Genomic DNA, 22,613 nt, shown 5'->3' with positions numbered 1-22,613 from the left:
ACTCTGGTCAAACAGCTTTACAAGCGTTGTGTTCAATTCTGGGCCATGTACCTTGGAGAGCATAGCCTCCTATCGAGAGGCAGGAGTACGTCATAAGTTTACCAGAAGGAGACTAAGCTGCTGTATCCTTGAATATGGAGATTGAGGTATTTAAGGTGATGGAAGAAATCAAAATTTTACTCATGGAATTTGGGCATCTCTGGCTCAGCCAGCATTTATTGTCTGTTCCTATTGTCCAGAGGGCAGTAAAGAGTCAACCACATTGCCGTGGTCTGGAGTCACATATAGGCCAGGCCAGATAAGGAGGACAGATAGTGAACCAGATGGGTTTTTCCCAACAATCAGCAGTGGATTAATGGTCATCGTTCGTCTCTTAATTCCAGATTTTCATTAAATTCAAATTCCACCAAGTGCCATGGGATTCGAACCCAGGTCGCGGGGACCATACCTGTATCTCTGGATTAACCATCCAGCAATGACACCACTCGGCCATCAGTTTCCCCCAGTGGTGGAGAGAAGCAATTTGTTCTCTCAGGGGAAATCTGGAATATGGGAAGGGGAAGCAATATCTTAAAATTGAAACAAGCTCCTTAGATCCCGGACAGAGTGGTGATGGAGAACCCTGAGGTAAAGAGAGAGGAAGGCAGGTCAAAGGGCGAGGATGATGGCTTGCTGTTTCTGCTGCCCCAGCATGGCAGCCGAGCTGGTGTGAGAGAGACCGTGGTCTGCTCACTATTTTAAAAAAAAGTGTCATGGCAGCAGTGAGAACGAATGGCCAAAGGGGGACAAACCTCAGCACACCACTAGAGAGGCTTCTTCCAAAAGTGGAGTGAGTGGGCACGGAGTGACCAACTCCATATTTCGGTTCCAGAAGGTTCCATGCATGACCTCTCTGCACCTTGCTGCCATCAGCGGTACACGCTCGTAGCCCACAAACTATTTGTTTATCCAATTGGATGATTCCTGACTAGGGGGAAAGTTCCGTCAAACAACACTGCCCCCCCCACCGGCCATAGTCATTAACATAACTGAGAAACGAAAGCAAAATTCACAGTGATCTTTCTCCTGGGGAACCGGCAAGTGTTTGAGGTTTGACATCAGACACTGTTGCAGTGCTCCTATCACTCTGATTCTGAGCACAGAGCATCAGGGGAGGTTAGATACCCCATGCTCGCAGATGGTAGGCTCAGAGAAATCCCAACGAAGAGGCTTTTTGGTTATCATATCACTGTATTTGTTCTCAAACTGCAGAGCTGGTCTGCATGCTGAGCTTAGTGGTTCACTTGGAACAGTCATCACGGTCAGACTTGTAAACTAGGGCTTGAGATATCAGGATTGATGAACCAGGGGTCAGAATCCAAGGATACTGGGTAGGTCGTCTAAGACTGAGAAATGTCTTCACCCAGAGACCCTGTGGAATTCTCTGTTGCAGAAAACAGTTGGGGCCAAGACATTGAATGTTTTTAAGAAGGAGTTAGACAATAGTTCTTAGGGCTGAAGGGATCAGAGGAGAAAGCAGGAACGGGGGGACTGAGTTGGATGATCGTCCGTGATCCGAACCAAAGGCGGCGCAGGCTGGAATGGCCTACCCCCTGCTCCTAATGTCTGCGTTTAACCCAATGACGCCACAAAGAGAATGGGGAAGTGGGTGAGGATGGGGTCAGTGCGAAGGGCCGTCTGCCCCGTACGGATTGGTGTAGCTGTTGAAATTGTCCTCTTATTTTTGCAGATGTAGTCATCCCCGAAAGCCCCGAGGCCTATCTAAAACTGACAGAAAGTGCTTTGAGATCCACTGGTAGGCATATAATGAGCTGAGCATGTTGTGGCTCCCAATGTCAACCCCACCCCCTCGGTCATCCACCTTAACTCTGACCTCATTCCCGACCGACGGTTTCATTGTGAAATGCAAATCCAACCCCCGAACTGATTAACCTCTTGCTAACATTGTTGAACCCATTTAATGGTCAGTGCATGCTCACCCACTTTGACCTCTCCCTCCAGGTGGGTATCGGGTTAGTTAGTGTGCATGTTACCTCACTCACCATCTCGTCGTGCAGTGGCGTAACGATTCGATCGGCTGGATTTGCACGTGATTGTGGTTAGCAGCAGCCGGTCCGTGGAGGCCCAGTCTCTCTCTCTCTCTCTCTCTCTCTCCGTCTCTCTCCATTGACTCCCACCGTCTTCTGTCTCCAACAGGAGAGCCCGGCCACTTGGAGAAGCAAATCCGCCAGCTGGACAAAGCGCTGGACAGCAGCCGCTACCACCTGCAGCAGACCGAAAACGCCATCCGCAGCAAGACGCCCACAGGCCCTGAGTTGGACTCCAGCTACTGGGGCTATGTGAGTACTCAGCCTGTTGGGGCCACTGTTGGGTGAGGCGAGGAGAGGAGGGGGGGGGGGAGGTGGGTGGTGGGTCAAGGCAAAGTGCTGGAAATCTGAAACAGAAGCAGAAATTGCTGGAGAAACTCAGCAACATCCGTGCAGAGTTGGCGATTCAATATCCCGACAGCTGGAATCTTGTTTACTGGGACCTTGGATTTCAAAGGGTCACTTGGTCATACACACAGGCATTGTGGACCGGCAAAAATAATATCCCTAATGAATGTCGAGCTGGTTATTAATCAGGCCCAAGTGATTCAGTAAAGGATTTGAAACTGCTGTAAATGTCTGGAAAGGATCCTGGAGCTCCCCATCATAGGCACAGGAGGAGGCCATTCAGTCCCTCAGGGCTAGTTCACCATTCAGTTTGGTCATGTTTGATGGATATTGACTCTACTTAGTCACCATGATTCTGTAGACCTTAATATTCTTGTCAGTCAAATATCCATCAGTGTCATTTTGCAATTTTCACTTGTCCTGTCGCCTTTTTTAGTTGAGAGCTTGAGACTTTCACTCCTGTGTGACTGTGTCTTTAAGCTTTTCACGGCTGTGCTTTCTAACATCTCCCACAATGGCCCAGCTCTATTTTTAAGGTTCACCACCCCTTGTTCTCGGCTCTCTCACCAGGATCAATAACAACTCTCATTTCTGCTTCATCTTAAGTCATCGATTAAGTCACCCCTCGATCTTTTACATTCAAGGGAATAGAAGCCGACCTCGCACAAATTTTCCTAACCCTTTTAATCTGGAAATATCTGCTGAATCTGTACTGCACTCCCTCCAAGAACATTACATGCCTCCTGATGTTGTGGTTCTCAGGAAAAGAATAGGGCACTTTTCAAAAGAAAACAAAATGAATGATATTCTTTCTTGCAGCATTCAAGAACACCCTGCTATCTGACTAACTGGGAATAGAGACAAGATCTCAGCCTGGCCTTAAGATGACCCCAGGAGCATTGCCATGAGACAAAAGCATACCCCTGCCCAGATCCCACTGTGTATAAAGAGGAGTGTGAGTGGTTGGGGTGCGGGTTAAGGCCCCAGTGAGACAAAACCCTCCAGCCATGGGTTCTTCACTGTAGTGAGGGGGCTAACTGGGAAGTGACCAGGCTGTCCTCAGCCAGTGAACACCCAGGGGGGATATGGAGACTCCAGACCTTCGGGATTTGATCAGCCTCCCTAATTCCCTTCTGGCGTCACTGTCTGAGGATCCCATCGATTGCGATTCCACCTTGGAAACTGATCCCGCACTTTTACTTCATTCAGGTGACATGGCCATCAGTGGGCATTCATTGCTCAACTCCAGTTCCCCTGAGAGGGTCGGACACGGTCACCATGTTGAGCTGCCAATGGCTAGTTTGGGGTAACGGATTGGTTTAGTTGACCCTCTTTAGAGGAGAAAGTGAGGACTGCAGATGCTGGAGATCAGAGCTGAAAATGTGTTGCTGGAAAAGCGCAGCAGGTCAGGCAGCATCCAAGGAGCAGGAGAATCGACGTTTCAGACATGAGCTCTTCTTCAGGCATGAGGAAAGTGTGCCAAGCAGGCTAAGATAAAAGATAGGGAGGAGGGACTTGGGGGAGGGGCGTTGGAAATGCGATAGGTGGAAGGAGATTAAGGTGAGGGTGATAGGCCGGAGTGGGGATGGGGGCGGAGAGGTCAGGAAGATGATTGCAGGTTAGGAAGGTGGTGCTGAGTTCTAGGGTTGGGACTGAGACAAGGTGGGGGGAGGGGAAATGAGGAAACTGGAGAAATCTGAGTTCATCCCTTGTGGTTGGAGGGTTCCTAGGTGGAAGATGAGGCGCTCTTCCTCCAACCTCTTTAGAGCCAAACTCTCATTAAGAGAACTGGAGTCACATTGAGTCTAGATTAGAGTGGTGCTGGAAAAGCACAGTAGCTCAGGCAGCATCCCAGGAGCAAAGAATCAACGTTTCAGGCAAAAGCCCTTCATCAGGAATAAGGCTGGGAGTCTCCAATGGAGTCACATTGAACTGGGTAAAGATGGTGCGTTCTGTTCCCTGAAAGACATGAGTGAATCATTTCAGTTTTTAATGGCAGCCAACATGGTGGTCATTTTTAATGGTATTGGCATTTTCAGAACAAAAACTTTGAATTACCTTTTGATTTCATGAATTTGTGGGTTTTGAGTAATTCCCTTCGATTCTCTAAAATTCGAAAGCAGCTCATTTTGCTCATTTCTGTTCCATTCTGGTAGTTGTGGATGTGGGTATAAACGACAGGTTTGAGGGACTGACTGGTCTCCACCTGTCCCCCTGCCCCATTATGCAAAGTGGAAGGAGGGGGGGAATATCGGAAATCTGCAACATTTCCGAAACGATGGTTTCACTGGGTAACTAGGTGCTAAACTGGGTCCAGTCCACATGCTCTGGTTCTGTGGGCGTTGGTTTGTTCTCTGCGCAAATTAATTGGTTGGCCATCACCTCCACCAGCAGGAGGTGCTGTGTCTATGCTCCTGCCCCCAAGTCCTGCGCCTTCTCAACCTCCCCCCATCCCGCTGTTCTGTTCCGTTCCTCAGATGAAGCTGCTGTCGGAATGCCGTGGTAGCATTGAAACTGTGAAAAGGGTGGGGCATAAACTCAAAGAGGAGGAAGACAAGCTCTCCGGCTTAATTAACCTGACGAGCACAGAGTCACAGACTTCAGGTGAGTGAACGCTAATCTCATAAATTAAAATGGATTAAATTGTTTAGGACTATATTCACTGGAGTTTAGAAGGATAAGGGGGGGTGCGTATGGAAGCCTGTACAGTTCTAAAAGGACTCGACAGGGTAGATGCAGGAAGGATGTTCCTGATGAACTGAGGAGGCCAGAAACATTGGTCACGGTCTAAGGAGAGGGTCTGCATCGTGTGTGACTGCATTGAGGAGAAATTTCTTCACCCAGAGAGTGGTGAGCCTGTGGAATTCTCTATGGTGCAAGGCATATGAGGCCAAAACATTCAATGTTTTTGAGAAGGAGGTAGATATGGTTCTTAGGGCTGAAGGGATCAAAGTGTACGGGGGAGAAAGTAGGAAGAGGGAACTGAGTTGGATGATCAGCCATGACCATATTGAATGGCAGAGCAAGCTCAAAGGGCCTGCTCCAATTTTCTACGTTTCTGTGATGTCTGTCCAACATTACAGTATATCTCTGATTTGAGTCAGTGCAGAAACAACACCTTGCTGCAATTCTAGATTAGATTCCCTACAGTGTGGAAACAGGCCCTTCGGCCCAACCAGTCCACACCGACCCTCCGAAGAGTAACTCACCCAGACCTATTTCCCTCTGACTAATGCACCTAACACTATGGGCAATTTAGCGTGGCCAATTCACCTGACCTGCACGTCTTTGGACTTGTGGGAGGAAACCGGAGCAAATCCGCACAGACACAGGGAGAATGTGTAAACTCCGCACAGACAGTCGCCCAAGGCTGGAATCGAACCTGGGACCCTGGTGCTGTGAGGCAGCAGTGCTAACCACTGAGCCACCATGCCACCCTTTGTTGAGGCAATACCTGAAATACAATGTGCAAATTGTAACGAAGAACATATACTTGATTTGGAGACAGTTCGGCCAAGGTTCGCTCGATTGGTCCCTGAGTAAAGCTGTTGTTAAATCCATTCCTGGAGTCTTTATCACATGACTTGTCCCCATGTTGCAGCCAATAGTTGGCCAACATGGCCGTTCTCATGACGTGCTGCCTTCCTACACCAGCTGGAGGACAGGAATACCCATGATGTTTGACTATCCATCAAACAGTCTTTCATTTCCCCCAATTTCACTATTTTTATGTCAAGGAAAATCACACAACAAAATCTAGATTTATTTTAGCATCGCTCTGGATTTTTCTCCATGGTGACGGTGTTGTGGAGAATAATTTTGAATTTCTGAAACGTCCTGGTAAATCCTGGAATGAAGGGGGTACTTATTGATGGGTGATTGTGCGCATTGGGCCTACACTGTGGAGTTTGGAAGGATAAGAGGCGATTGGATTGAGGCGTGCATGTTTCTGAAGGGGCTGGGCAGAATGGATACCGAGATTCTGTTTGCGCTGGAATCTAAAATATGGGGCTGTGGGTGGGGGTGGGGGTGGGGGGAGGGGGTGGCACATTGTCTGGATTTGAGGCTGGTCATTTACGTTGGAAGTGGGAGAAATGACTTCAATCAAGGGATTATGATTTGTTGGAATTCCCTGCTTCAGAGACTTGTGGATGCTCCATGACTGAAGATATTTAGGGTTAGGATGCACAGGATTCGAGTCTCTCAGGGAATCGAGGGAGATGGGGAGAGGGTGATGAGCGGTTGAGGATGAGGCAGGAGGTTGGCAATGATTGAATAAAATGGCAGAGCAGGCTGGAGACGCCATTTGAGCAGCAACTCCTCCGATTTCTCCAGATAAAGCGGGGTAAATGTTTGGTGCTGAGGAGAAACTTTTGAGTTCTGGTTCCAGGCCCAAAGGTTTCCACTACAAAAGGGTTTCCTCTCTGGGTCTGTTGTAGATGAACCAATGAAGCGTGCTTACTGAGATTAGGTGTAACTGAGTACTGCAGATGCTGGAGATCAGAGTCAAGATTAGAGTGGTGCTGGAAAAGCACAGCAGGTCAGGCAGTATCCGAGGAGCAGGAAAATCAACGTTTCGGGCAAAACAATACAGTGCTATCAGTGTCTCACATGAATACTAGGATGCTTGCTGATCAATGTGACAGACCTTAAAGAAAAGTTCAGAACATTTCTGATTTACAACTGGGTAGTTAGTGAGCTTTGCAAAATCAAGACACATTACATTCTTGTCTAGTCTCTTCTTAATCAACTATGAGGTGTAACAATATATAGAGCCCACAGCACACCAACAGGTCATTAGGCCCACCCATTCTTTGACAGCATTAATGCTACACTGGATCCTCTATTACTCTGCTTCACCATGACCTGTCAGCAGTCTCTTGGAACTGAGCCACTTACTGTTTCTGTTTGAATATTGTTTATACCAGAGCTGGCATTCCTGAATTGTTCGATTGCCTGAAAGTGGCCCCAAACAAAGAGGTGATGGGGCTGAGCCGATGGGCTGAATGTCTGTCCTCAGCGTGTTTGTACAGCAGCATTACTTGAGCAATAGTATTTCCCTGTTTATAGGCCGGGAACACTCCGCAGATGTCAACAGGAAGTTTCAGGCTGGTTTCCGAAAAGAGGCTATTTTCAGCTCTCGGGTCCTTTGGGAATTCCCTGTGTGATCACGGCAGGAATGAGGGAGTGAGAACTGCAACGGTCACATAGCTGCACGCAACAGCCCCTGGAGAGGGTGGGCCTTCAACATGGCCAGAATTTGACTGAGGGAATGTATATTCGAAAGGGATGGGACAGGGATGTGGTCTTTAAGGGTGTTTTGAGATATGCATGTTTTGCATTATTGTCAACTCATCAGAGTACAACTGGGCTTGACCAAGTGCCTGGCTCAGTGCTCCCTTGAAATCCCTCTCCATTTGCTGTTCCAGTTCTGTTTGATGTAGGAACTGACTAGTGGGGTGTAGACTCTGTCCTCGCATTAAAATACCAGGGGCTGAGGCACTCAGTAAGTTTCACAGCTTCCATAGCCCCCTCTGACTGATAATCCCGGAGGTAAAAACAATGACAGTCACATTGTTGTATCTATTGTCCATCTCCACCACTGATGCAGGCTGGCAGCATTGTCTACCACCTGCAAGATGCACAGGAGCAACTCACCAAAGGTCCCTTTTGACTGCACCTTCCAAAATCATGACCTGCCACTGAGAAGGGCAAATGCAGCAAGTGCATTGGAAGACCACCATCTCTAGGTTCCTCTCCAAGCTGCACAGCACCCCACCTGGAATTACTTCACTGTTTATACACTGGGTGAAAACCCCTTTCTGAACAGTACTGTGGCTACCCCTGCTGCAGTGATTCAAGAAAGCACCTTGCTATCAGCACCCTGAGGTCTACTAGGGAGAGGCAACACACAGTCAGTGATGCTCATGTCCCTATGAAAGAATAGAAGTTTAAACAGTGACAGTTATTGGAAGGACAGAAAAGAGTTACTAGGATGTTACCTGGACTGGAAGGTTTGAGTTAAAAGGAGAGGTCAGCTGGGACTTTTTCTTTCCCTGGAGCATAGGAGACAGTGGGGTGACCATACAGAGCTCTATAATATCATGAGAGTCAGTGATAAGTTAGATAACCACAGCTTTCCCCCTATGGTAGGCATAGGGAAGGGAATAAGTTTAAGAGGGGAGAGATACAGAAGGGTTCTGAAAGACAATTTTATTTTCACACAGAGGCTGGTGAGGGCCTGGAATGGGCTGCCAGTGGTGGAGGTAAATGCAATTCCCTCATTTGAGGAATATTTGGACAGGACAGGTACATCGACGGGATAGGTATGGAGGGATATGCACCAGGATAAGCATCTGCAGACCTCACTGTCTCCACGGAGGGACATGCTTCAGGCAAAATGGGGCCTGTTTTAGTTGTGAAAACCTGCGGCGTTGACAAGGTGGGCCGAAGGGCCTGTTTCCATGCTGTAAACCTCTATAACGATATGCTTGACCACTGCCAAATCAGCAAGCAGCCTGGTATTCATCTCAACTCAGTGTATGATCATGAAAGCAGTAGGACCCTGCTCCCACCTCCAAATTGGTGCTATGTGAGACTGAACACTTCCTATTATATCACGTCATATTATTACATTACACAGAGGTTACTAAAACATACAGCTGTAAGGATGATATTGCATGTTAGTATGCCTTGCACAAATCCTGCGGATGGTCGATCAGAATGCTGAGCTGGTAGCTTTGACCTCACTTGTTACAGTTCTGCCTTGTTCCCCTGGGCAGGTGTGATTGAACGCTGGGAGCTGATCCAAGCCCAGGCTCTTAACAAGGAGCTGAGAATGAAGCAGAACCTTCAGCAGTGGCAGCAGTTCAACTCTGACCTGGACAGCATCTGGCAGTGGCTGAGTGAGACTGAGGAAGAGCTGGAGCACCTCAGCAAACTGGACATCAGCACAGACATCCAGACCATAGAGCTGCGTATTAAAAAGCTCAAAGTAAGTCCAAAGACCACCTCTGTTGAACAGAAAAATCTCCGGTTTACCTGTAGTCGAGGCTCTGCGTTAAAACACTCAAGAGCTGAGCCAGTCTGCAAGTTTCACACTTGCCCTGTCTTCCTCAGCCCATAGCTCACTCTAATTTTGAAGTGATATATGAGGTGGAATGTTCCTAACAGAGAGAACATACAATATGGCAAAGATTAATGATAAATTGGAGGATTAAACAAATTCTTTAAGCCAACAAAAGATTTTTTAAAAACACAGAAAATTAGCTGTGAGGACAAACTAGATAGTAACATGAAAATGGACAGTAAGAGCTTCTTTAAAATGTACAAAGAAAGAGGCCATAGTGGATAGAAGCCTGATGAAATAACAATGGGGACCAGCAAACGACTGAAGAGTTGAATAAATATGTTATATTGGTCTTCATGGGAGACGACATTAATAACATTCAAAATGCCTGAATAATTGAGGGGCTAATGGAGGGGCGGAAATAAACACAATCACTATAGCTCTAGAAAAGTTACTAATTAATGGGGCTAAAGGCAAGAAATAGTTCCAGGGGTAGTGGATGTACAGGGCATAATCTTCCAAGAACTTCTTGAATTCTGGGAAGATGCCAGAGGATTGGAAAACTGCCAATTGGAAACACCTTAATCTCAAGTGAGGGAGACACGAAACAGGTAACTGTAGGCCAGTTAAATGTCCATTATTCAGGAAATGTTAGAGTCTGTTATAAAGAATGTAATAGCAGAACATTTAGAACTATATCAAGCAGAATCAGCACAGCTTCATGAAGCATTTCATCACAAATATGCATAAGGAATTGAAATTGAAGGGATATTCAGAGTTCCTACTGTCAATGTCAGGTTTATTGGTTAATCCTTTTGGTTAAGCCTTTTAACCCCAGGCTTTTGTGAGTTGCATTTACAACAGAGTTGAGTGATGAAGGGCTTATGCCCAAAACGTCGATTCTCCTGCTCCTCGGATGCTGCCTGACCTGCTGTGCTTTTCCAGCACCACACTCTTCGACTCTGACTCTCCAGCATCTGCAGTCCTCGATTTCTCCCAGTTTCTCAAGTGCTTCCGCTTACCTCAGTTAGAACTTCAAGCCCTGAAAATCAAACTTCTGCTCTAAAATACTTAAATTATGAACTAGATTTTCACAACAGTACAGACGACACATCACCTGATTACTGCAAAATACAGAGCTGAAAATGTGTTGCTGGAAAAGCAACACATTTCCTGAAGAAGGGCTTATGCCCGAAACGTCGATTCTCCTGCTCCTTGGATGCTGCCTGACCTGCTGCGCTTTTCCAGCAACACATTTTCAGCTCTGATCTCCAGCATCTGCAGCCCTCACTTTCTACTGCAAAATACAGCCAGGATTCAGTAATTAAGTGTTCCAGCTAATTTTGTTGCAAGGTTTTTCTCAGCAATTTCCCTTCAGAGGAGTTCAGTGGACAGCAGTCGGGAGATTTGATGTTTTGGAGAGGCAAAGCCAAGGTGCTTACCCCTCCCTTACCACTGGGGCGGGGGATAAAACGGCCAAGTAATGCATGAACATGGTTATTTCCATTTTCAGCAGTGGTAAATTGGATTTATTATCGCAGTTTCAATGAAAGTTAGGCACAGGGTATTTCAAAAAGAGATAATTGATAAAACGAATGTTCAACCAAGAAAAGAAATATTGGTGGGTTGACCAAACGTTTAGACAGAGGGCTTGGCTTGGCAGCTGCAGATCACAAATCTGAAACATTCCAGCACCACCTGTGGTGGGAGGATGTAACTACAATATGACATAATTGCATTCTATTTTTTTCCTTCTCTTTTCTTTAGAGTCAGTGCCCTAAACTGAGGAGACTCTATGTCTCCTGGTTATATTTTGTCTCTTTTTTAAAAAAGATTTCCCCCACACTACCGCCTTACAACAGTAGTTTTCCCCAGCACCCAAGTCGTGTGTGTGCAGGTGTGCGACACAGTGAGAGACACAAGGTGCACAAATCTTTATTCAATTTCCACCACCAGGAAGAAAGGAGACACCTAAGTGGCCAGTGACAAGCAGTGCCCTTCTCAGAGGGCAATGCTGTGTGATCAAACAGTGGGGAGGAGGGCAGGGATCAAATCAAAATAGAGGGGGAAATAATACACTCTAATACACTCTACTCCCTGCGGCGCCCACCTCTCCCTGAACAGCTCGAAGGTGTTGGTGGGTTAAGCCAGGGACACCCAGGCTCTCATAATTGCATTCTACTATAAATGTTGACATGCTATAATTGTAGTGATTGGAGCGAGTTCAGCAAGGTGCATCTCATGGAATATGAGCTCTCTGATTAACCTGGTCCAATCAGGGAGCAGAAGCAGTAGAGTCAGGGGTACCGTTCACCCTAGGAGCTGGCTTTGAGCAAGCTGGGTCAATGTACAATGTACGTGTAAATAAAGGGTGACTTGGTGTGAGATACCAGCCTCTGTGGAGTTACTTCAGTAATGGTGCAAGATGAAAGAGAAAACAGAGTCATACAGCATGGAAACAGACCCTTCCTTCAGTCCAACTCACTTGTGGTTGTAGCATTTTTTAAGACGTGATGGATATATATTTTATTCCAGTTGTTTTGTGCTGCGTGATTCAATGACTCTGTGTCAGTCGTGAGAGGAACTTGGGCTATTGGAACCAGATTGGACCATGGGATGCTTGCATCCCCATTCGGTCAGTAGTGTGATGAAGGTGACTGTTCAGCCTCCTACGCTAGAGATGAATGTTATCCTTCTGTTTGTTTCAGGAGTTACAAAAGGCCGTTGACAACCGCAAAGCCATCATCTTGTCCATAAACTTATGCAGCGCTGAGTTCACCCAGTCAGACACGAGCGACGTGCTGGAACTCCGTGAGCGCTTGAGTCAGATGAACAAACGGTGGGACCAGGTTGGCAGCATGCTGGAGGCTTGGCGTCACACCCTTCAGGATGCCCTCATGCAGTGCCACGTGAGTAATGCTGCAGGGGCCTTGCCCTTTCGGGCTCTCTCGGTTTTTGAATAAAAGAGCTGATCATCAGTACCTGAGGCTTTGATTGCAGACAGAGTGATGGTCAGGGCTCCGGGACAGCCTGCTTCTGTTTGTCTTCAAACAGTGGGTTAGTTTTTACATTCACCTTCGGTGGTAGACCTTCGGTTTGACACCTCACCAGAAGGCAGCCCCACTGACAGTGCTGCACCCCCTCATTAGAGTGTTACCTTAAGTATTGTGCTTGACTCCCAGACTCAAGTGTATCACCGGTCGGGTGAGACGGGCACTGTGGTGGTAAAGCCAGCTTTGTTGGGTGTTTGGAATGGGCAGGTCCGCTGGAGCCCGTCTGATGTTGCCTTTCCCCGTTCCATGTCCGCAGGATTTTCATGAGATGAGCCATGGCCTACTGCTCTGGCTGGAGAACATAGACAGAAGGAGGAATGAAATTCTCCCCCTTGACCCCAATCTGGACTCTGACACACTGCAGGACCATCACAAGACATTGCTGGTGAGAGCTGCGTTATTCTGTCATTGTTCTTTGTGGAGCCATTTGACTCCATTGTGTCCGTATTACTGCAGGAAGTGAGTGAGGAGAGAGACTGATGTTAGTGGTTTGAAAGGACAGGGACAATGCCAAGTAAAATGGAGCTTCCTCAAGTTAAACCATCCTTCACCTGAAACACAGAAGGAACTGCATTTGGGTATCTCATAACCACCCAACACGGGAAGGTAACGTTCTTCATAACTTAATCTTTTCTTCTCTGGTGTCAATCCTGTCCTCCTTCACCCCCCCCCCCTTTCAGGTCATGTCCCCCCAATCCCATAGCGATCAGGAGTGAGATCACAGCTGAAGGCCTTGCCCCCATTGCTGTCGTCTGCCCACTGCCTTCTCGCTGCTGTGACCACGTACAGCACTGCACCGGGGAGCAGCTAAACTGACACAGACATAGGATCGAACCTGGAACAAGGATTTGTACAAAAGTCACTGAGAGCTGGGTTTTTTAATTCACTGGCATTCTCATCAGATGTACACCAGATGGCACTGTTTCTCACTTTGCAGGAAATAGAATGTGGGTTCAAGATCCTCTCATTCTGACACCAGCTCAGTCCCTCCCCACCCTTTCTCAGTGACCTGGGTACTTTTAGCCTCTTGGTTATATGGCTTATGCCATATGGCTTATGCTATCTGCTCATCTCCTCCTCTCTCTGATTCTCTTCCTCCATCCTCCTTTCTCCTCTGACTCTCTCTTATTTTTCTCTACCATCCTCTTTGACTCTCTCTCTCTTTCTCTCTCTCTCTCTCTCTCTCTGTCTCACACATCTCACTCTCTCGCATTTGTTCTCTCTCTCTCACTCCTGTTCCAAGGGAGGCTGTGGTTTGAGAGGAGTGGGAGGTCAGTGGGGGAGAGAGAGCTGTTAGAATGATGGAGGAGACGCGTCAGGGCTGGTTGGAAGAGTTATAAGGAAGGGAGGTGGTGAAGGGTAGGTTGAGTGTGATGAATAGGGGAGGACTGAGTGTTTGGGAGAGGGATTGAAAGGATGAGAAGGAGGATGTAAAGGGGGGATGGAGGGAGGGGAGGAGTGGATGAGATGGACACGCAGTTCCTGTGAGCTGGTTTAACATTCACCTCACTGTGTTCACAATCGAGCAGGTGCTGATGTTGTAAATCAGGATTTTGTTTAGAGTTATGAGGTGAGTCACGTTTACTCCCACAGTCAATAAGCTGGCTGCTTTTCAATGTCTCCCTGTTACTTCCTGCCAGCAACTATAAATGCTGCATCCACGGCAGTAAAATCCATCAACTTTATCACTTTGACCTCCTACCATTTAATTTGAACTTGTGAAGTAATTTGGGTGTGTTACTATTGAACAATTGGTACTAGTTGGTAACTTAATTGTAGTGAAAACCAGATGCCACTGCTGATCATGAAGCATTTATTTAGACATTAAGTACAATAGTGAAGGACATAAACAGGTTACCAAGGCTGACATTCCAGTGAGGGAGTGGTGCACTATCAAAGCTGCCATCTTTCAGAGGAGACATTAAGACACCATCTGACCTTTTGTGACAGACATGGAAAGTCCTCATGGCATTCCTTTTAAAGAAGAGCAGGTGAATTTCCTCATTGTGAGTTGACACATTCTGTATATCTGCCCTGGAACCCCACCCCTCCAATCACAACAAGGCCAGAACTCTCCTGGTCCTCACCTTCCACCCCACCAATCTCCAGATAGATCGCATCACCCTCCTGCCATCTACAGTCAGACCCCACCACCAGAGAAATATTTCCCTCCCCGCCCTGTTCAGCATTCCGCGGAGATCATTCACTCCTCAACTTCCTCATTAGGTCCACGTCCCCCCTCCCACCAACCCTCCCTCCACTCCTGGCACCTTCCCTTGCCACCACAAGAGGTGGAAAACCTCCCCCCTCACCTCCCCCCACACCTCCCCCCACACCTCCCCCCACACCTCCCCCCACACCTGCACCCACACCTGCACCCACACCTCCGCCCACACCTCCCCCCACACCTGCACCCACACCTGCACCCACACCTGCACCCACACCTCTGCCCACACCTCCGCCCACACCTCCCCCCACACCTCCGTCCAAGGCCCCAAAGGATCCTTCCAAATCCGACAGAGAGTTTCCTGCACATCCACACACCTCGTCTACTGTGTCCGTTGCTCTCGATGTGATCTCCTCTGCACTGGGGAGACAGGACGCCAACTTGTGGAACGTTTCAGAGAACATCTCCAGGACAACAATCCCACTGCCCTGTGGCCGAAGATTTCAACACCCCTTCCCGCTCTGCCAAGGACATGCAAGCCCTGGGCTGCCTCCACTGCCAAATTCTAGCCACCCGACACCTGGAGAAAGAACACTTCATCTTCCACCTCCAACCACACAGAATCAACTATCCAGATCCAACCCTCCAATGCAGCACCACCCTCTTGAACTGTCCTACCTGTCCATCTTCCTTCCCACCTCTCCGTTCCACCCTCCCCCTGACCTATCCCCATAACCTCCCACCTTTATTTACCTATCACATTCCCAGCTACCTTCCCCCCCAGCCTCACCCCCTCCCATTTATCTATTGGACCCCTTGTGGCCACACCCCGGCCCCCCCTCCACATTCCTGATGAAAGGGCTTATGTTTGAAACATCGACTCTCCTGCTCCTCGGATGCTGCCTGACTGGCTGCGCTTTTCCAGCGCCACACGTTTTGACTCAACTTTCTCCGCCTTTACCTCCTGACGAACACTGATAAAAAAGACTATGCTTGATCGCTTTTACATTGTGTGATCATATTGAGCTCCGATTGGATGTAGCACAGTGGTGTGCAGCACAGCACACAGTATTCGGACTTCAAACACATCACTTTACTCTAAAGCTGTATGGATGTGGGTGCTATATATGTGGGGTGTCGCCATTGTTTAATAGCTTGTATCTGATCTGCACCTCACTGATTTATATTCTGAGTTCAACTTTAAATCTGAGGTATTGCATCTGGTTGGGAATATGAGTAGGAGGGGTTTAGAGGGATATGGGCCAAATGCTGGCAAAAGGGACTAAATTAGGTTAGGATATCTGGTCAGCATGGACAAGTTGGACTGAAGGGTCTGTTTCTGTACTGTACATCTGTGATGCTCTAGTGCTCTCCTAACCAAGCTCATCCACAGAGAAATTTTAACTCCATCTCTCTCTCTCTGTGCCTATTAATAGAATAGATTCCCTACAGTGTGGAAACAGGCCATTCGGCCCAACAAGTCCACACCAACCCTCTGAAGAGCATCCCATCCAAATCCATTCCTCTACATTTACCCCTAACCTACACATCCCTGAACACTGCGGGCAATTTAGCATGGCCAGTTCACCTAACCTGCACATCTTTGGACTGTGGGAGGGAACTGGAGCACCCGGAGGAAACCCACACAGACACGGGGAGAACGTGCAAACTCCACACAGACAGTCGCCTGAGGCTGGAATTGAACCTGGGTCCCTGGCACTGTGAGGCAGCTGTGCCACCCATAAAAGCATGGTTATGGACCCACAGCTCTCTGCACATAGCCTTGACTTTAAAAGTAAATTGAGCTGCTCTCTATTATAAAATGCAGCAATGCATAATGTTCAGTGTTCACAAACTTTGTTCTCATGATTTCCCATGATGAACTGCTGAGTCAGAAGGTCATGAGTGTTTTCTTTATGGTCAATTATTGCCCCATAACATTGAGATCAGTGCTGCAAGCTGTCATTCCAACACAGGAATCAGCAGCAGTAGCAGGCCACTCAATCCACCGAGTCTGTTCTATCATTCAGTAAGATTAAGGCTAATCTGATTATCAAGAATCCAGCTACCTCTTCCTTAAAAAATTCCCAACTCTGCTTCCACTGCCTTTTGAGAACAAGCTTCAAAGACTCATGACCCGCTGTGAGAAATATTTTCCCCTTATAACGGTCACCCTGCCATCTTAAAAGGGCGGGGCAGTGACCGTTTCTTTTTCAACAGTGAGCACTTATTCAAATTTTCCTGCAAGAAAAATCCTCCTGTCAAGATCCCTCAGGATCTTCTGTGTTTCGATAACAAGTCACCTCTGACTATTGTAAACGTCAACAAATGCAGACAACCCATTGAAACAACCCACCTATTCCATGTGTTAGTACAGTAAACCTTTGCTGAACGCTTTCCAACATATTGACATCCATTCTTAAATACTGTGTTCTGTACTCCAGATGTGATCTCAACATAGCCCTGTATCACTGAAACATAACCTCCCTACATTTATATTCGATTGTCCTTGTTACAAACAGTATCATTCTATTAGTTTTCTTGATTATTTGCTGTACCTACATACTAACCATGTGCAATTCATGCACAAGGACATTCAGAGCTCTCTGCATCTCAGAGCTGTACAAAGAGACCTTGGAGTACAGATTCGTAGCTCCTTGAAAGTGGAGTCGCAGGTAGATAGGATAGTGAAGAAGGCGTTTGGTATGCTTTCCTTTATTGGTCAGAGTATTGAGTACAGGAGTTGGGAGGTCACGTTGTGGCTGTACAGGACATTGGTTAGGCCACGTTTGGAATACTGTGTGCAATTCTGGTCTCCTTCCTATCGGAAGGATGTTGTGAAACTTGATAGGGTTTCAGAAAAGAGTTAAAAGGATGTTGCCAGGGTTGGAGGATTTGAGCTATAGGTTGAATAGGCTGGAGATGTTTTCCCTGGAGCATGGAGGCTTTATAGAGATTTATAAAATCATGAGGGGCATGGATAGGATAAATAGACAAGGTCTTATCTCTACGGTGGGGGAGTCCAGAACTAGAGGGCATAGGTTTAGGGTGAGAGGGGAAAGATATAAAAGAGACCTACGGGGCAACATTTTCACACAGAGAGCGGTACATGTATGGAATGAGCTGCCAGAGGAAGTGGTGGAGGCTGGTGCAATTGCAACATTTAAAAGGCATCTGGATGGGTTTATGAATAGGACGAGTTTGGAGGGATATGGGCCAAATGCTGGCAAGTGGGACTCGATGACGTTGGGATATCTGACCAGCATGAATGAGTTGGACCGAATGGTCTGTTTCCATGCTGTACCTCTCTACGACTCTGCAATCCGTCCCCATTTATGCTCGCTCTGTTTTTTGTTAACTAGCCAATCTTCTATCAATGCCAATATATTACCCCTACACCATGAGCTCTTATCTTGCACAATAACCTTGGAGGGCCTGCCTGGTTAAGTGCCTTCTAGAATCCTGAGCACATTGCATCCAGCAGTTCCCCATTATCCTCAGTATACATTACTCAGTATACATTACTCAGAATACATTACTCAGAATACATTACTCAGTATACATTACTCAGTATACATTACTCAGTATACATTACTCCCTCAAAGAACTCCAACAAGATTGGTTAAACGTAATCTCACCTTTCACAAAACCACGGTGAGTATCTGGTTATCTGAAGTGCCCCCCCCCCCCCCCCCCCCCCGCTCTAACATCTATATTAACAGCTTCTATCACCTTCCCTACGATCAGTGTAGGACAGCTGACCTGTCATTTCCTGCTTTCTGTCTCCAACCTTTTTGAATGAACAATTTACGTTTGCTAATTTCCATTCAAATGGAATTTTTCCTGAAGTAAAGACTTTTGAAAATGTAAAACCAACGCAACAGCAACCTCATTCACTACTTTTTTTTAAATATGGCAGCCAGATGAAGTCTGTCAGGTCCTATCAGCCCACAGCTCCCACCATTTCCCTGGTGACTGCAATTTTCTTGAATTCCTCTCTCCCTTCTATTTCCTAACACTCAACTATTTCTGGGATGTTACCTATATCCTCCATAATGAAGAGCGATACAAAGTGTACATTTAATTTATTAACCATCTCTTTCTTTTCCGATATCAATTCCCCAGATTCACTTTCTAGAGGAACAATGCTCACTTTGTTAACTCCCTCTTTTTAAAAGGTCTATTAAAAAAACCTCTTACTATCTGTTTTAATATTTCTTGCCATAGCTTTCTCCTGTACTTTATTTTTAATCTGTGTATTAATCTTCTAGATATTGCAGACGTCAATATTGTAAAAAGCTCACAGCTTGTCAGTCAAAGTTTCTATATTTAAAAGAATGAAAGTCTTGCTTCCTTGAGTGGTGTTTGTGATTAAAGATTCCCTACAGTGTGGAAACAGGCCCTTCGGCCCAGCCAGTCCACACTGACTGTCCAAAGAGTAACCCATCCAGACCTATTTTCCCTCTGACTAATGCACCTAACACTATGGATAATTTAGCACGGCCAATTCACCTAACCCGCACATCTTTGTGACTGTGGGAGGATACCGGAGCAAACCCGCACAGACACAGGCAGAACATGCAAGCTCCACACAGACAGTCTCCCAAGGCTGGAATCGAACCTTGGGACCCTGGTGCTGTGAGGCAGCAGTGCTAACCACTGAGCCACCATGCTGCCTTGTGATCACGCAATGTCCTGTAACACTTTACAACCAGCGCACTACTTTTACAAGTGTAACCACTGCCATAATGCAGGGAAATCTGGGACCAATCTAGCACACAGCAAGATCCCACAAACAACAGAGTAATAAATGACCCGGTAATCTGTTTAGTGATGTCAATGGAGGGATAAATGCTGTTCAGAACATTAGGGAGATCTCTCGTGTTTGAAACAGTGTTCTCAAGAGTGTAGATAGGGCCGTTAGTTACATCTCGCCTGAAACACAGCATCTGTGACAGTGTAGTTTTACCCTGGGACCGCTCCGAGAATGTCGGAGTGGATTATATGTTCATGTTTCTGACTCCATGTCTTTGCACCTTAGAGGCGAGAGTGCTTTTCCTGCCCAAAGTAAATGAAATGTGGGAGGCTCATTGTTTCTGTGCATTTGGTCACCGTGAAGTAATCGCCAATAAGAATTGCATTATGTCCCACAACGCTGGAGTTGTTCTGCAACGTGAATCTGTTCATTTGTACGTTGCAGCAAATCCGACGGGAGCTGCTGGAGTCGCAGCTGAAAGTCGCCTCACTGCAGGATATGTCCAGCCAGCTGTTGGTCAATGCAGAGGGCAGCGACTGTCTTGAAGCAAAGGAGAAGGTTCATGTCATTGGCAATCGTCTCAAGCTCCTCTTGAAAGAGGTCACCCAAGACCTGAAGGAGCTGGAGAGAATCTTGGACAACTGTGGCAGTCAAGCGGTATGTCAATAAATCCACAATCTGGGAAATCGGAGGTGCCCAATTCAACACAAGTGAAGGCAATGCCATTTTCAGTGTCTGGCTGTCTTTCTGCTGGGTTAAGATGGCCAAGTGCTTTGTGTCTGTAATATTTGCCAGGTGTTTCGCAGTGTGATTTTTTTTTTTTCCCTATGTCTTATCCGTAATCAAGCAAACTCTCTGTGTTGCATTAGTCAGGTCTATCAGTTTGTGTGTGGCACGTGCATGTCTGTGCTCGTGTTTGTGTGTTTGTCTATGCAAGTGTTTGTGTGTGTCACTCTGTTGTGTGCATGAGAGTGTGTAGTTATGTGTGCGTGTGTGTGGCACTGTAACTGCATGTTTCATCTGATTCTGCAGCTTCAACACGAGTATCATTAATATAAATCAGAGACCACATTATGTCAGTCCATGGTGCTCTGAGTCTCCCTGTTGTTATCACACCTGCTTTACACAGTGCTGGTGGAATCTCCATGGAGACAGGAAAGAAGTAATGGCATCTTTCCTGGGTCTATCCCCTCAGTTGGGGCAGCCTGGGAAGCCAGGAAATACACGCACTCGATGTGGCTTCAAATGGTTTTGACATGAAGCTTCATCAGGTCGCATCCAGAGTGGCCTCTTCACCAATAAACATGAAGACAAATGATTTTGTTCCTAAATCCATCGACAGAAATACTAAGCACTTCTACAAAGTGTGCGCTCCTGTCGAGAGAGACAGCGACATGGGCATTGTGTTGAGCAATGAACAGGGAGACGCAGGAAGCAAAAAGACCGCTTTGGAAAATGTAACGACTTTGGTATGTGCACTAAATGTTAATTGCATACAGTGTTGAACACAAATTAATTATACAAGACATTGGTTCGATCGCATTTAGAATACTGTGTACAGTTCTGGTCACCACATTACCAAAAAATTGTGGATGTTTTGAAGAGGGTGCAGAGAAGGTTTATGAGGATGTTGCCCGGTATGGAAGATGCTAGCTATGAAGAGAGGTTGAGTAGGTTAGGTTTATTTTCATTAGGAAAAAGGATATTGAGGGGGTCCAGATTGAGGTTTACAAAATCATGAAAGGTATAGACAGGGTGGATAGAGACAAGCTTTTCCCCAGGGTGAAGGATTCAATAACGAGAGGTCACGCTTTCAAGGTGAGAGGTGGAAAGTTTAAAGGGGATATACACGGCAAGTACTTCACACAGAGGATGGTGGGCGTCTGGAACGCGTTGCCAGCAGAGGTGGTAAAGGCAGGCACGGTAGATTCATTTAAGATGCGTCTGGATAGATGCATGAGTAAGTGGGGAACAGAGGGATACAGGTGCTTAGGAATTGGGCGACAGGTGTAGACATTGATTTGGATCGGCTCAGGCTTGAAGGGCCGAAGGGCCTGTTCCTGGGCTGTAAATTGTCTTTGTTCTCTTTTCTTTGTTCTTTGTTCTTCGCTACAAGGATTAGCATAAGATGACAAAAGCCCTCAGGTTCTTGGTTGTGTGTTTGCCCTAGTCATTTGTTTTGGCCTGGCAAGTACAGAACCCTGGCATGTGAAGAATTGCTAATACTTCCGTTTGTTCCCCCCCCCAAAAGAAGTCTGGTTTAAGGATCTCGTCTTCCTTTTCAGGACCTGGCGTCATGGTCTTCGGCTGACGACTTGGATTCCTCAGGCTCCCTCAGCCCCGTGTCTGGCGGAAGCCTGGCTGTTCGACCCAGACTGGTAATTCCCTTCCACCCATCTCTATAAGCGACGTGGTAGGGCGGTAACAAATCTTTAGCCCTTGCATCTGACGGGCTGGCGCCATGAAACCATAACCGAGAGTCCCCTGGACAAGATGCACAGTCCCCTGCACCCCTCCATGCTCTCCTCCGCTTACCTCCACCTACCCCAAACCTCCGCCCCCCTCCTCCTTCCTTCCCTGCATGGAATTGAGAAAAATCGTGAATTTTACTTTGGTTAAGTGTTTCTTTTGACTGTTTGTTCTTTTATTAATTCGATTTTTCTGAGTCCTGAGCGATATGTTTATTGTTTGTGCCGATATTTCTGTCTCGTTAATCAGCCCTGGTTCTTTGAATTGATTTTTTTTTCTCTCCATTCAGTAGTGGCAGTTTTTCGAAAGGAATACTGGCTTTCCATCCCAGTTTTTACTGCACACCCCCTCCACTCAGGGCACACACAGCCCAAGCATTTCTAGCACTGCAATCTCATTGTACACTCAGCAACATTGCAGGCAGCATTTAGTCACACTTTCGTGTTGTGGAGCAGTCTGAAACCAAGAGCACACTTACGTTGTGAATCATGTGTCCCCCAATGTATAACCTATTGTCGCTAAGGATGTCTAAGGGGATAATGCATCACTCACTGTGGGACCGTCACACATTTCATAGAATCCTACAGTATGGAAGCAGGCCATTCGGCCCAGCTGAATCCATTTCAACCCTCCCTAGAGTGTTCCCCCCACCCTCTTCGTAACC

The 22,613-nt window shown here is 46.9% G+C and overlaps 1 protein-coding gene across 18 annotated transcripts in view; it reads left to right on the top strand.

Annotated features, from left to right (window-relative positions):
* syne1b (spectrin repeat containing, nuclear envelope 1b) overlaps positions 1 to 22,613 on the top strand; it is a 629,476-nt gene that overhangs the window by 593,624 nt on the left and 13,239 nt on the right. For 15 of the 18 annotated variants that reach the window (XM_087991586.1, XM_087991587.1, XM_087991592.1 and 12 more), the window contains 8 exons: positions 1,730 to 1,795; positions 2,197 to 2,339; positions 4,913 to 5,039; positions 9,218 to 9,429; positions 12,213 to 12,413; positions 12,814 to 12,942; positions 19,925 to 20,137; positions 21,766 to 21,858. In XM_087991586.1, the coding sequence (XP_087847712.1) occupies positions 1,730 to 1,795; positions 2,197 to 2,339; positions 4,913 to 5,039; positions 9,218 to 9,429; positions 12,213 to 12,413; positions 12,814 to 12,942; positions 19,925 to 20,137; positions 21,766 to 21,858 (1,184 nt within the window). The remainder of the gene's footprint in view (positions 1 to 1,729; positions 1,796 to 2,196; positions 2,340 to 4,912; positions 5,040 to 9,217; positions 9,430 to 12,212; positions 12,414 to 12,813; positions 12,943 to 19,924; positions 20,138 to 21,765; positions 21,859 to 22,613) is intronic. The other 3 variants (XM_087991589.1, XM_087991588.1, XM_087991597.1) reach the window with 1 other exon arrangement.

Source organism: Chiloscyllium plagiosum, unplaced genomic scaffold (assembly GCF_037043375.1).
Source record: "Chiloscyllium plagiosum isolate Xiang-an unplaced genomic scaffold, Cpla_swu_hap1 HiC_scaffold_10, whole genome shotgun sequence".
Lineage (NCBI taxonomy): Eukaryota > Metazoa > Chordata > Chondrichthyes > Orectolobiformes > Hemiscylliidae > Chiloscyllium > Chiloscyllium plagiosum.
Note: the sequence above shows the minus strand (reverse complement) of the source record. Positions and strands in the feature narration are given on the sequence as shown.